The sequence below is a fragment of the Hyperolius riggenbachi genome, chromosome 8 (genome assembly GCF_040937935.1).
Source record: "Hyperolius riggenbachi isolate aHypRig1 chromosome 8, aHypRig1.pri, whole genome shotgun sequence".
NCBI classification, from domain to species: domain Eukaryota; kingdom Metazoa; phylum Chordata; class Amphibia; order Anura; family Hyperoliidae; genus Hyperolius; species Hyperolius riggenbachi.
The window spans coordinates 129,235,154-129,250,651 of NC_090653.1; the positions used below are offsets into that span (position 1 = coordinate 129,235,154).

Here is a 15,498-nt window from a genome sequence, read left to right on the forward strand (position 1 = left end):
TATAAACACTAACTGCACTTTTCAGATTCAGAAGCTACATTCTTCACAAAGTACAACGGGTGTTGTTTTTGATACACACAGGCATTGACAGTAGCACAATTTAACAAACATAAACAAAGAATTAGACCTAGATAAAATGAGCAATGGCTCAGTAATGCAAGGGATTCAGGTAATACGGATATATGGAAGTCTATGGGACTTGGCTGGGGGGGGGGGGGGGGGAATTCAAGAGGAGGACAGCTTGGGTAAAAGTGGTGTTCCTGTGCCTGGAAGGTTTGGTGGGGATGGTTCTGTAGCGGAGTCATAAAGGGAGAGGGTTAAAGTATTGTCTGCCCGAGAGAGGTTGCCCTTACCCTGTTGTCCCTAGTTTGCAGTCTAGAGGTGTAACAGGTGGGGGAGGGGGGGGCAGGCAGGAGTGTCCTGATGATTTCAAGTATGAGATCTGCACTGCACTGGTATTTGCCTCTTCCTGCAGATTTATGTCCTACAATATGTGATCATCAGTAGCTCAGACATACTCTCAATCTAGAATCACTGTGGAGTGTCTGTATTTTACAGGATAGAAGCTAAAATATTCTTTATTATTATCTAAGCAGCATACAGAGCTGCACTACAAGGATGGCCCATTTCAACAAAGTGAAGTTTCCATTTAAATTGGTCTGCAGTAAAGGCACATAAAGGCTGCCAAATAGCAATCACATTTTAAAAATTCCCATTGCTTGGCTGTTTTGTCAAAATTAGAGCAAATCAGACCACCTAATCTGCAAACTCATTGAGGGTAAGATCACATTAGAGGCCAAGGAGGAACAAGATACCAAGCCAATATTTTAAACATTTGCGGACTACCATATTCACATGACTTCAGCCTTCTTGTAAAAGTGTAATAATAAAGGGCTCTGCCTGACACAGGAGACCAAGGTTCGAATCATGGCATTTCCTGTTCAGTAAGCCAGCACCTATTCAGTGAGGATTCCCTGAGCTAACACTGCTACTGCCTACTGAGCGCATCCTAGTGGCTGCAACTCTGACGCTTTAAGTCCGCCAGGAGAAAAGCACAATATAAATGTTGTTTGTCTTGTTAGGTCTACTTTAACAAACGGATATACAGTACCTACTGTGCTGTGGATCTGCGACCCAAAATGCATGCAAATAGCTTCCTGGCAAGATGTGATGAGTGGGAGTGATTACAGAAAAATAAGCATCCCCAGCATCTATACCAATGTGTCCCATGCAGTCACATAGATCTGCTCTCTCCATCCTGGTGGAGTATGGGTATTTTCAGACTTCTAGGTAAGCCCAAAACTAATGGGAAAACAACAGAAGACAATAGGAAGCAGAGATGGATTCAGATGTAATGGGGCCCTCCGCAAAGCTGTAGTTTTGGAACCCCTTTGTGGTCCTTTTAGTGAGATGAAGAGAGGTCAAAGGTCAAAGAAGGTGGCAGGTAGGCCCCTTGACACCCAATAGGCCCCAAGCACCTGCCTAGGTTGCCTGGTGGATGATCCTGCTCTGCTGGGGTACAAATCCATATACAGCATTGTTGCCATGTCTCCCATTAGCTTTAGTTTGACTCTTTTACCTGGACTGTATTTAAAAGTTTAGCCACTTTAAATGTAAAAGGACAACAGCCGTGAAAAATTGTAAAATGCAAAATACATAGATATACAATGTACTTTTTCGCCAGAGTAAAATATACTATAAACACGTTTTGCCTGTGTTGCTGTCATTTATAGTAGATCGTAAAACAATCTGGATTAGTCCATCTCCTCAAGGGGGATGAACAGCAACATGGGAGAAAAGTAATTTACAGTGCATTTTACCCATGTAGAAATGTACATTTTATATGTATGCATTTTGATCAACAATTTTTTGTGATAATGGTCCTTCAAATGAAAAGGTGATCTATAATAGCGCAGAAAAAGTGGGATCAGCGCATCACCAGGCCGCCTCTGGATGGCCTCAGCTCAGAGATGCGCTGAGCCCCCCCCAGGAACTACAAAACGCACCTTGAACCCAAACAGAGGCTCTGCATATACACCTCTATATAGAGTTACCTTTTAAACAGATGTTTGCGGTTCACATAAGAGGCTGAAAATACTTTGAAAACTAAAGTATCACCTACAGTAGGTGAGACTATAGACCCACTTTATATTACAATGATTTGCTAAACCTTTAATGAAAGGGATAACAGGTAAAGCAGTGTGTCTGTGAAGGGGCACAAGCATACCTATAGCTTTATATAATCTGAGGCATGGCATTGTTAAAGCCAGGAACTCCTTCTGGAGAACAATGCAAGTTGCAAAACCCAACAACGTTTTTAAAGCTCGTCTCTGGCTCACTCCCCAGGCAGACCTGCTGCCAGTGTTAAATGTGCCCCCTGGTAGCTTCATAAACAAGCAGTCATTTCCAGGACAAGTGAAACTTGCCAGATTTCCTGAACCAAGCTCCCTTTTCTGGAATGCAATGTACCACTGAATACCTAAGAGCTGCATTTCCAAGACCATTCCACTGTTTGCAGAGGAAATTAAAAAAAAGGTTCTGTACATCCAAGGTCTACTGCTTTCTGCATAGTGTGACTTTTTCCAAACGTACACAGAGAACCGGCGTGTAAGCAATAGGCAAAAGCTTGCAAGGGAATACAGAAAATACTGAACATTAAAAGGGAAACATTCCTTAGTGATACCTATTCTATAAACCACTGTCATTGGAACATTGTTCATACTGGTTAAAAGTTAAAGAACGAAAAAAAAAAACAAAAAAAACCCACACACCCCTTTATTCTGATGTTGCAGATCCTGACAGCCATAAACAGTAAAGTATATACATTTGTGTTGTACAGGATCCTACCAGAAACCCCAAATCATACCCTTCCTGAGAGAGTGATTAGGAAATAAAATCACACACACACACACACACACACACACACACACACACACACACAACTTACAGAGGTGTAGCTCGCCTACTTACATTTCTTTATACATCTTTTGTAGATCTGAAACTTTACTTTTGCTGTGTTTTTTTCCCTTTGTTTTTTTTTTTACACTCAAAGCTAAAATAGAACTGTCTGCTGCAGAAGTGTTACACAGCAGCTCTAAATTTTAAAAGAGAGAAAAGAAAAACTTTGACAGACAAGTGCCCCCTTTCCCCCTTTACTGGTGTACTGGAAGATGAAATCTCTTGGGGTGCGATTGGAGGAAGCTGAGATCAAGGGAGCCATACTCTGTATACACCATAGATGTGGTATCTGGTAGAGGCAGGATGAAGAGACGAAAGGCACATGGCAAAACTAGGGGGTGTCCTAGGGGGACAGCTCTCACCTGGTGTGACCTGTCCTACAAAGTCCTCCTAAAACAGGCATGTCCAAAATCTGGCCCGGGGGCCAAATGCACCTCATCAAGCCATTGCCGAAAGCCCTCAAACCTCTCTACAGTTCATTCTATGCAGCCCGCAGGTCATAGCTGCAGTGCCTCATGCAGTGGCCAGCAGCAGTATCAGCCACTGATTAGCAACTGCCACTGTGCCAACTGCACACAGTATATGGGTTATTTCCTGTGGCAAGGTTTTATTTGACAGAATGTTAATGGTATAATGTACTTAATGGCAATCAGCAAAAATGGTGTTTAATTTAAGTAGTTAGGGCCCCTGGCACTCAAGAACGGCAATATGGCCCATTGCCTAAAACGTTTGGACTCCCCTGTCCTAGGGCATCAGTGTTTTGACAATTGTATACACTCAATGTGCACCTTTCCCTGTTAATAAACATTGCTTAGTCCCAGCCCCTGTCACGTTCTCGGGTAGGCCAATTTCAGGGACACAGTTGAATCTGTAACAAAATAAACTCATTCATTTCTGGTAATGACTGTGAAAATATTCTATGTTAAAAAAAAAGGAAAAAAATGAGGTTCTTTGCACTAGCTCTCCTGTTAGTATAAAGATTTCACTGGGCTTTGGCAACCAAACACTCTATATGAATATTTCCTGGATGTCATAACTAATGTTATACAACTAAAGTTTCAATGCGGGTTGAGGAAAATAAAAATTCTGTTCTTGTTAAAGGTATAAATTCATTTTTTTAAATGTTTTTCACTTTGAAAGTTCCTGTAGAATTCAACGAAGAATCAAATTTATAAACCTAAAAACAAAAATTAAGAATATGTTAAGGAGTGATTAAAACTTCTGTCAAGTTTTAATACTTTTCTGTCTCATTGCCGTGGACAGATTTCCCCTTATTTCCTCTACTAGGTCACCAAGTGCCTGGGTACATTATCCCATCACTCTGCATGGCACTTGCGTTACTCTCCATTGCACTACATTCAGCTATACTGACAGAATTTTACTCAAAATCCATGCAGTCTACAGTATACTTATCAGACATACTTGCATTGTCATCCAGTGATGCACACTCCACTTCAACAACTAGATACTTCAGCTGCTTGAACCCCATATGTAAACTTAAAAAGTGATGAACTGCAGCAGTACACCTGAAGCCTTAAAGAGAGACTCCGTAACAAAAATTGCATCCTGTTTTTTATCATCCTACAAGTTCCAAAAGCTATTCTAATTTGTTCTGGCTTACTGCAGCACGTTCTACTATCACCATCTATGTATTAAATCAACTTATCTCTCTCTTGTCAGACTTGTCAGCCTGTGTCTGGAAGGCTGCCAAGTTCTTTAGTGTTGTGGTTCTGTGATGCATCTCCCCCCTCCAGGCCCCTCTCTGCAAACTGCCTGTGTATTATTTAGATTAGAGCAGCTTCTCTCTTCTCTCTTATCTTTTACAAGCTGGATAAATCCTCCTCTGAGCTGGCTGGGCTTTCACATACTGAGGAATTACATACAGGCAGAGCTGCCTGCGCTCTGCAGGAAGAAACAGCCTGACACTTCAGTGGAAGATAGCTGCAGGGGGAAAGAAACACACAAATGATCTCTTGAGATTCAAAAGGAAGGGTGTATACAGCCTGCTTGTGTATGGATGTATTTTCTATGTGTGGACATACTGTACATCAATCTACTTCCTGTTTTGGTGGCCATTTTGTTCGTTTATAAACAAACTTTTTAAAACTGTTTTTAACCACTTTTAATGCGTCGAGGAGTGGCGAAATTGTGACAGAGGGTAATAGGAGATGTCCCCTAACGCACTGGTATGTTTACTTTTGTGCGATTTTAACAATAGAGATTCTCTTTAAGACCAAATCAAGCAACCTGATCAAAGTATGTCTGCCACAAATCTGGGACAGTTAAACAAAATACAAACAAACAAACAAACAAACAAAAAAAAAAAAAAGGTACTTACATATTATACCGATTACCAAATGTAAAGATCTGCTAGTTAAATTAAGTTTACTCCCCTTTACAAATCCATATATCATTGGAATGCCAAGAGTCTTGGCTTGTTTGCACTATTAGGAGGTATTGAACGAAGAGTGTCCACTCCTTTTAAAGGACCACGGTTCCAAAAATATTTAAAATTTTAAATATATGTAAGCACTTACAAATAAGATGTGCATTTCTCTCAAAGTAAAATGAGCCATACATTACTTTTCTCCTATGTTGCTGTCACTTACAGTTAGTAGTACAAATCTGACAGAACCCACAGGTTTTGGACTAGCCTATCTCCTCATGGGGGATTCTCAGGATTTCTTTATTTTTTTAAAAGCATTTAGTGAATGCCGGCTGCCAAAAAATGTGTACTGTGAGCATGGAGGCTGGACAGCATCTTCGTATAAATCTTTTTCAGGGAGTGTCTTTATAAAGAATAAAGGCCATGCTGAGAATCCCCTATGGAGAGATGGACTGTCGGTTATGTCAGATTTATAATACTTACTGTAAGTGACAGCAACATAGGAGAAATAGTATGGCTCATGTTACTCTAGAAACAACATACTTATCTGTATGTGCTTATTTATATTTTAAAATTTTTGCAACAGTGGTTTTCTAAAGCGATATTCACCCCCTTTACTGGGATCATTGTCCCCTTGCGAGTTGTAGGCTCGGTCCTTGAACTTTTTGTTCTAACTCTGTGTCCACTTGGATAGTGGACATTGCACACCAGGACATGCGCCTACTTGCTTTGCTCACTGGGTTTCGGGCTGGAAACTTGGGTTGCCAGGTTAGTGCTACTGGCAGCCAGGAAGGGCTCCCCTTGTTCAACACCCCCTAATTCAGGAACGATGCACCACATGGACACAGTGCGAAGATTTTCGGCTTTTCAATGACATGTAGCTTTCCAAAAGGAAGTAAATATATTTTAAACAGGGGGCAGTCACAGCTGGTAGACAGTACAATACACAAGTACCAAAAAAAGGCCTTACATAAAAAGGAGGCTGAAGTAAAATAAACTTCCATGTGAATACTAGCTAAGTCCATCACTTTTGCAGAGTCTTTTCTTGGTCATTATTATCAGGGGCTTCGTTGATCAATATAGACACCCTGGGCTCAGCTCACTATTTTCACACATGTAGTTTAAATCTTAAGAACGGCTGTTCATTTTTTTAAATTCAGTTTTCTTCCCCTTTGACAAACTCTGATAAGATATTTTCCATCATAAGGTTAGTTTCCAAATGACAGGTTTGTGACAGGCTTGCTTTAATACCGTCAGTAATTTCCTCACAAATATACTTCCCTTATGCTGAAGCAGACATAACTATCCTCCCCAACTAAAGTGCCTTCCTCCTACATTTTGCTGGCTTGAATAAGCCATCTACTGCGTCTCGCTTTCATGAAGGAAAGTTTACATACTTTCACTTGGGTAGAAATAAATCTCTCTGGCCTATCCCAAAAGACCACGAGTGGATCTGTTCCAAATTATCAGGCTGCAGATGTTTCCTGCCAACATTTTTTTGGTTAATAATACTCAGCCTAGGTGGACAAGATTTTCACCTTATTTAAAATGCTTCATCCGTATCTATTTTTATTCATCAGCTCCACATCAGTGCCAACAGCACAGTGTAAAGAGTAGAAGGCTTGTGTAGATCTGCAAGCTTGCAATAATGTCTTATCCATAGCAGACACAGGATACCATTCCCTGATCTCTGTATCAGCATGTTAACAAGGGTATATACGAGAGGCTGTCAACAGGGCCTGGGACAGATTGCAGCTTCAGCGGAGGAACAGACTTTCAAACAGAGTTAATACTCTAAAATGATTATACAAGCAATCCTGTCCATGAATCGTAATTGTAGCAATCTTATACAGGACTACACGACAGCACACTAGTGGTCAGACTGTATACTAAGTAGCCTTCGCGTCTAAGCATTATATGCTAGGTACTGTACCAAGGCTATGATGGGCCCTAATGAGTTCTTGTGTCTGGGTGGACCCAGCTGGGCCCCCTCTTGTCCCCTGCCACACCACCTCTCAACCCATGCCATATGCCTACTGCCAGCCATCGCAACCTGTAGTCCAATTCCCACTAGGGCAGCAGCCCAGTGACCCTTGCAGGATGCTCTGGCCAAGACCAGTGACCATGTTGATTGAATGCCCTGAGAAAGCACTGATCTACCACTGGTGCCAGGGCCAACTGGTCTCCACCACCATAACATTTTATATAAATATAATCTATAAAAGTATTGACAAACCTATACTGCAGTTCCATTGTTCATCACCGGGGATTCACTTTGCCTGTCTGGCGAGCTGAGTCAATAGGGTGAACAGCCTCTCCAGAGTAATATGCATCAGTGTCATTTGTGACAAGTGATTGCACACATATCTCTTGACAGCTATGGGTAACCCCATATGCAAAGCACCAAGCCCCAGCTAGTGACCAACTTCCTACTGAGCAGGAAATATGCCAGTGGGATCCCCGTCGGTCTGTGCATGTGTGCTGAGCTCCCCTTATGCACACTTACATCACACTGACTTGTATTACTGCATAATCCGTGTGGTAGGCATGAATCATGCGGTAATGCACTGCAGCGCACGGCGGTGCATTGTGCGAACTGTATAACTCTCCATAGACTTGCATAACCCTTGTGGCATGGATGCGGTGGAGAAGAGTAACTCGGTGCGGTACAGTGCGCAAGGGACCTTAAGGAGATTGTCACAGCAAGTAGTCAATGATCACAGCAAATCGTTACTAATCACAAAGAGGTTATTGGCAACTAGTGGTTTTGACTAGCTCTCTTTTTCTAGCACTCAGCCACTGCAACTTTCCTTTAGCAACCTGACACTGAATAAAGTGAGTATCAAGTACTTTAGTTACAGCCATTGATTGCAAATCCAAAGCGATAAGTAGCAAACAGGATATCTTAGGTCCAGCGACTGATGTTCTCAGCCAGGCTGCACAAGAAAAAAACAACAACAAAAAAAACAACAAAAACCACTAAAAAACTCTTGGATGCTAAGAGGATAAAAAATAAAGTCTCCAGCAAATACCATCACCACTAGTTGTGGTAGCTCAGTTGCCAATCTAAGAGGGTCCTAACCACTGCAGTACTACAGCCCCTGTCATTGGACTGCACAATGGCAGGGACCGGTCTTAGTGCCAGACAGGAACTGACCTTAACTTCAAGTCAAGAAAGCCAAGCTGCTATGCACAGCAGTCTCCCAAGAGTGCCAAGGCTATAGGTAGAGACTTGCAGAGATCATATTGGCAAAATTGTGAAAAAATGGTCACCTTCCACAGGTGTGCCTTCATGCAACTCCATTGCTTCTCAATTTTCAGTCACTACAAAGTAAAGCTACAAAAGACCACAAACTTTCACTAGCGAGCCATTACCAGACTGTAAACATAACAATAAAACACAACTTCTCTGTATGGTATAAAATGGCTTTCATCAAAATACCTCAGCCTGACCAACACACTGAGAAATCAAACGGCTCCAAATATCCACACAGGCGTCAAGCAATGCAATGCATGAAAGAAACATACACACAATCGCTAATTCCCTAAACTGTACAAATCATGGCCAACAAGCTTTAGCACAAAAAGACAATTTCCCTTGCCTTAGTGATAGCACTGATGCTCCCCTTGTGCTATATAGCCCCTTCTCAGCATCAGACTATGAACAGATCAGTGTAAAAGAATGTGTTACCAGCACAGCAAACACCGTCCCAACAATCACAGCACTTGAAAGAGCTCAAGTCACACCTCTGCAAAATAAATGTCACAATTTGTAAAATATCTGCAAATACAATAGATGCCACATTCATCCTTTTGTGGCAGATGTATCTGAAGGAAAACTCGCTTTTTTTGTGTGTACACTCAGTTTTGAGCAAGGCAGCATCTAAAGACAGAAGCAACAAAAGAACAAAGAATGCAGGATTGACTTACTTTTTACCTTTCAGACAACTATACAATGCAGACATTGTCTGTGGTGCGGGCTTCCACTTATTGCATTGCCTTCCCTGTGATGTCTTGGGCTGGGATTACACAGGACTCGCGATCCAATTCCATAAATGCCCACACATCCAGCACCTACTATGCTGAGAGACAGCAGTCTCTGCTTATACAGACAGACCCATGATCTCTTGCTGGGAGTAAGGAAGGCTGTGCTTATTCCATAAATGGATAATCACAGTGACCTCCCCTTTTCCATTCTCATCTTCCCTACCTCACTGGGCGCTCTCCCTTTGCTGCGAAAACAGCATCCCGAGTACACAGTAATTTAACTGCTTGTCAGCACAGCCTCAGGGAAAGTACCTTTGAGGTAATAAGAGGGAAAGGTAGACTAGTTCTGCTACAATGCTTTTCAAAAGAGTTTTTTTTTTTTTTTACTACTGTCACAATATAGGCAGTGTGTCAGGTAGGCTATCACTTGGCGCCAACACAAATGTGTTGAATTACCAATCTGCACCTTTTAGAAAAAAAAAGAAAAAGCTTATACACACACACTTTCTTACAGTGAATATTGAAGTTTATTTAGAATAGTAAAACACACGTAATTGATCTATTGCTTTGAGTTTCTAAATGCCTTGTAATGACTGAACACTGCTGTGTAAGCGCTTTGTGATTTTAAAAGCTCTTGCTAATGTTATCTTATGTGTGTGTCCCACTGGAGTGATGTGATTTTGTAAAAATCCCCCATAGCATTGCATTAGCAAGAGCTTTTAAAATCACGAGCATTTAAAAAACTCTTGTAGTGTGCACCAGCCCTAACGGAGTGGTCACTAGTCAGTGACAAAGGTTTGCACCCTGAATCTGAGGAAATCTGAATGTCCATGCAGAAAGGCTCGTAAGACACACGCTGGCAAAAACACCGCTCATTCTGTGAGGTCTTGGCCGAGAATCTAGCATACAGTGGTTTGCAAAAGTATTCAGCCCCCTTGAAGTTTTCCACATTTTGTCACATTACTGCCACAAACCTGAATCAATTTTATTGGAATTCCACGTGAAAGACTAATACAAAGTGGTGTACACGTGAGAAGTGGAACGAAAATCATACACGATTCCAAACATTTTTTTACAAATCAATAACTGCAAAGTGGGGTGTGCGTAATTATTCAGCCCCTTTTGGTATGAGTGTAGTCAGTTGCCCATAGACATTGCCTGATGAGTGCTAATGACTAAATAGAGTGCACCTGTGTGTAATCTAATGTCAGCACAAATACAGCTGCTCTGTGACGGCCTCAGAGGTTGTCTAAGAGGATATTGGGAGCAACAATACACACACCCCACTTTGCAGGTTTTTTTTTTAAAGGTTTGGAATCAAGTAGGATTTTGTTCCACTTCTCATGTGTACACCCCTTTGTATTGGTATTTCACGTGGAATTCCAATAAAATTGATTCATGTTTGTGGCAGTAATATGACAAAATGTGGAAAACTTCAAGGGGGCCGAATACTTTTGCAAACCACTATATATACACAGGTATCCAATGATGTGGTTTAAGAGGAACTGCAGTGAAAATAACGTTTTTAATAAAACTGCTTATTTTTTCACAATATTCATATATTATTTAGTCAGTGTTTGCTCATTGTAAAATAGTTCCTCTCCCCGAATGATATTCTGAAATTTATCAGTTTGCCGCAGCTTACGTCCTATCAGATGATCTGTACAGAATGTTCGTTTACTGAGAGTTCCATGCACAGAGGGAGATATTCTTTGCTTGGCAGTTGGAAAAAAAAAAATGTCATTTCCCACAATGCAATGAGGTTCACAGACAGCAAACACTGTGTGAGGGGTTTCACCACAAAATCATACCATATACTTTATGCCATACAGACCCAACTGAATCAGACCTGATGATCTATTATAGAAAAGGTAAAGATTTCTCATGGAAAAGGGGGTATCAGCTACTGATTGAGATAAAGTTTCTCTTTAGCAAATTAGCATGGCTGATCTCTATACCGTTGAACAGAGATGAGGGAGTACAGTTTCGCAAGGAGTAAAATTGTACCCAGGTGTGTACTTGGAGGTAGCCGTAGCAGAGAGGGTTAAGTTAACTCTATTAACGCCTGTTGCCGATGCGCTTCACACTGCTCTATCCTCCCAATGTTTCCTCCCTTACAGCGGAAGTAGAAGGAGGGAGAGTCAAGAGGAAGGAACACAGCCTGCAGCGGCAAGAGGCATTACCCACTTCCCAACCACAGGTTTTTCTCCCTTAAAAACCAGAGCACTTTCCACAATCACACTCCTTTCATTAATTCACTAATAACTTTATTGTTGCTTATCACATCGAAATGATCTATATATTGTTTTATTTGCCACAAATTAGGCTTTCTTTGGGTGGTACTTTTTGCTAAGAATTATGTTATTGTATATACATTTTAAAAGGGAATAAGAAAAAAAAAATCATTTCTTAGTCTTTAGCCATTCTAGTTTTAATATAAAATGTGCTATGATAAAACCCACACATTTTATTTGCCCTTTTGTCTCAGTTATTACGTTTATATTGTGTCCCTAGTACGATGTATAGCGATAATATTTTACTTGGAAATAAAGGTATATTTTTTCCGATAAGATTTTTTTTTTAATACTATAAGAATTACAAAGCCTTTATTTACAGAAAATTAACAGTAATATACCACTCATGACATACATATTAAAAAGTCCCTAAGCTCCACAGATATTCCCTCACTACGTTCAATTATTCAACTAGCCCAATGTAATCTTAAGTTGGAAGGACACTTGAGTCAAGCTTTAATATCACCTTTGCTCTTGGAAGAGCCCAACATTGATTGTCTTTCACTATTAGATCTCACTGACAACTCACCGGTCCCTAGGATTAAAACATTTACTCATAAGATAGCTATTTTCCTTGACTCGTTAATGGCTCAAGATCAACCTCGTCGCTCCCTTTTTCTCTCTCCTTCCGCCCTACCACTGCTGAGACAGACCTTTAGGAGTTGTGCTTCTCTACCACAGTCCATAGCAGGTAGAGTGATAGGCCAACATATGATGTTATATGATTCTTATGTTAAGCAACTATTTATTAATAATCTCAAGCTTGGACAGTAATGCCTGACTGCATATATGGAATTTTCCCATATTATAGGTTGTAACAACAACTGATGATTATTACTCACTGTTTTTCTAACTTATGCTCTATTTGTTTAATACTATTTAGGATAAATGTTGCGATTTCATATACCTCGCTTTAACCAGCCTAAACTATTTCCTAACGCTGTACCTTATAGTTACTTTAAATTCAATAAAAATTATTGTAATAAAAAAGTCCCTGAGGTAATTATGTATTTTGATGTCTTTTTTTTTTTAATAAGTGTTTTAATTTTGGTAACTATGGGGTATGGGTGAAAGGGGTTAAAAAAAAAAAAAAATATATATCTATATCTCTATATCTCTATCTCTATCTATCTATCTATCTATCTATCTATCTATCTATCTATCTATCTATCTATCTATCTATCTATCTATCTATCTATCTATCTATCTATGTATATATATATATATATATATATATATATATATATATATATATTCTTTTTTTTTTCTATTTAATAGTGTATGTGGGTGTATTTTTACTTTTTTGGCCACAAGATGGCACTACACTTACTTCCCAGGTACTGTAAACGGTCAACGGAAGCGTTACCTGTAACGGTTTCACTTTCACTTTGTAAATTAATGCTGGCGTCTCGCTGACCCCGGCTTTCATTCATCACAGGTACTGTGATTGGGTTTGGGAACAAGTTGTTCCCATTCACAGAAAAGCAGGATTGCAAAGGAAAATAAATGGCAGCGGTGTGGCAATTGGGAACAGTGAGGTAAATAAAGGAGTATGAATATCTACACCCCTGGTTGTTAAGTGAAGTTTCCAGGGGCGTAACTATGCATAACAGCAGTGGGGAAGGTGTTAAAACAGGTAACTTAACCCTCTTTGTTGCGGCCCCCTCCTCACACATGCTGGAACATTTTAGCTTCTCGTGTAACTGTGCTCGCTCATCGCTCCCGATGAATAAGCACACTGTTTGTGCTTACCCTGCCTGCTGAAAGATGCTCGTTTGTGCACTGCTCCATTGTCCCTCCTTTACATTAAGTAGTGATGCCCGTTATAGCTGACAAGCCTGCACTAATAAATGGAGAGGGGAGTTGGGACAATGAGGCAATGTACAGGCGGGCGTATTCCAGTAAACAGGGTAAGCACAAACACAATCATCCCTCTGTGTCATTTAGAGATCCAGCATGCATGTCTGTGCACTGCTTGTGCAGGCCAGAATCTCTTTAATCCAGCACTGCTCATTAAAAGTTAAATGTCCACGACCCCTCCGCTGCCAGCCGGGACCCTCTTCCTCTTCACGGCCGCTCCCCTCCAAGTGCAAGCTAGCACAAACTACACAGGAGCAAAGTACAGCCAACCAACCTGCGCAGTAGCATGGAATCACTTGTGGATGGAGAAAGAGCGGTGTATGAGTGACGCAGTGCAACTGTGCATGCTGTACTCTTCACCTGCGCTTGCACACAGAAGGGAACACTAACATGAGCATCTTCAACATCAATGTCAAAAATGATTTAGAGGATCCCAGTGCAGCAGCAGCAGCATAGGAAGATCAGTGAATAATCCAAATATTTGTATAGCGCTTTTCTCCTGTCAGACTCAAAGCGCTCAAGAGCTGCAGCCACTGGGACGTGCACAGGAGGCCACCCTGCAGTGTTAGGGAGTCTTGCCTAGAACTCCTTACTGAATAGGTACTGACCCTTGCCAGGATTCGAACCCTGGTCTCCCATGTCAAAGGCAGTGCCCTTAACCAGTACACTATCCAGCCACCACTCAGTGAAGTTTCCAGTCCATCCAGAACTCCCTCCCCCACTAAATATCTAACTTTTTTTTGGGGGGGGGGAGGGGGGGAATATTGAGCATTGGTCTATAACTTCTATTCCATAAGGTCTGCAGGACCTTTATACTTACTTCCTCCAAAGAGACCGGCACCACTCAAACAGGGTAGTCTTTAAGCTCTGGTGTTGGTTCAGCCCGTGATGACTCTAGCGCCTCCTCCCGTGATAACTCCCCAAACTGTGGAGAAGGAGGAAGCACCGGGGGGGGAGGCGCCGCAGGAGGAGATTCAATCAAGAACAAATTGAGTCCTCGGGTTCTACGCCAGAGGAAACGCCGTTAGAATCCTTGGTGGTAAATATTTCTTCCCATGTACTTTCCCCAGATGAAATGCATGTATTGAACTTGGGACTATCCTTTTGTCCAACCTCTCCTACGGATTTTTTCAAGTTGGACCAGGAATTGTTTCGTTTTTTTCGGAACATTAAATTGAAATATTTTTTCTCTTGTCTACCTCCATTTCCATCTACCACTCGAAATGATGAAGATGGTTGTTTTAGACTCAAGGAATTGGGTTTTAGGAACCCTAGTGCATTCCTCCCCCCAAGTCATCCAATTATTGAGAACTTTGTTGCTAGGGTGCATGAGGACATTAAACTGGTAGAGGAGGAGTATAGAAGGGGTGAACGTGTTGTTCATCATAACTTGACAAGATCTGAAAGGGAAGCTTTGGCTGGGTTACAGCAGAATGTCTCCATCACCATCCGCCCTGCCGATAAGGGTGGGGCGGTTGTGGTGATGGACACAGCAATGTACGAGGCTGAAATATTACGCCAGCTGTCTGATTCTGAGGTGTATGGGCTACTGTCTGGAGACCCATTACCTGATGTACAGCGACAAATAGAGGGTGTGTTGTCTGATGCTTTACAGAATAATGTGATTGACCCTGGCCTATTGACTTTTCTTAAAGAGAAATTTCCCTCAACCCCAAAACTATACACACTCCCCAAAATACATAAGTGTTTGCAGAGCCCCCCTGGCCGACCGATTGTGGCCGGGGTCGGCTCTGTATTTGTACCCCTGGCCAAGTTTCTTGATTCTATATTACAGCCACTTGTGCAGTCTATTCCATCCTATTTGAAAGATACCACCATGTTCTTGAGCAAGTTGCAGGAGATTGGTTTGCCCGTTGAGGAAGTCCTGTTGGTCACCTTGGACGTGGAAAGCCTCTACACCTCCATCCCACATGATGGGGGTGTAGAGGCAGTAGATTGGTTCCTGCTGACTAGGACTGATCTGTCTGTTGCCCAGAGAAAATTTTGCTTGTC

At 41.5% G+C, this 15,498-nt stretch overlaps 1 protein-coding gene across 5 annotated transcripts in view; it reads right to left on the reverse strand.

Annotated features, from left to right (window-relative positions):
• KIAA1210 (KIAA1210 ortholog) overlaps nucleotides 1-15,498 on the reverse strand; it is a 192,300-nt gene that overhangs the window by 90,769 nt on the left and 86,033 nt on the right. Inside the window, exon 1 of one of the 5 annotated variants that reach the window (XM_068251074.1) lies at nucleotides 9,282-9,442. The exons of 3 other annotated variants lie outside the window; for them this stretch is intronic. Coding sequence is in view for 1 of the 2 variants with exons in the window: in XM_068251071.1 (XP_068107172.1) it covers nucleotides 9,275-9,309 (35 nt within the window). In the remaining variant the exon portion in view is untranslated. Of the gene's footprint in view, nucleotides 1-9,274; nucleotides 9,443-15,498 lie in introns of those variants that run through there. One more of the 5 variants, XM_068251071.1, reaches the window with a different exon arrangement.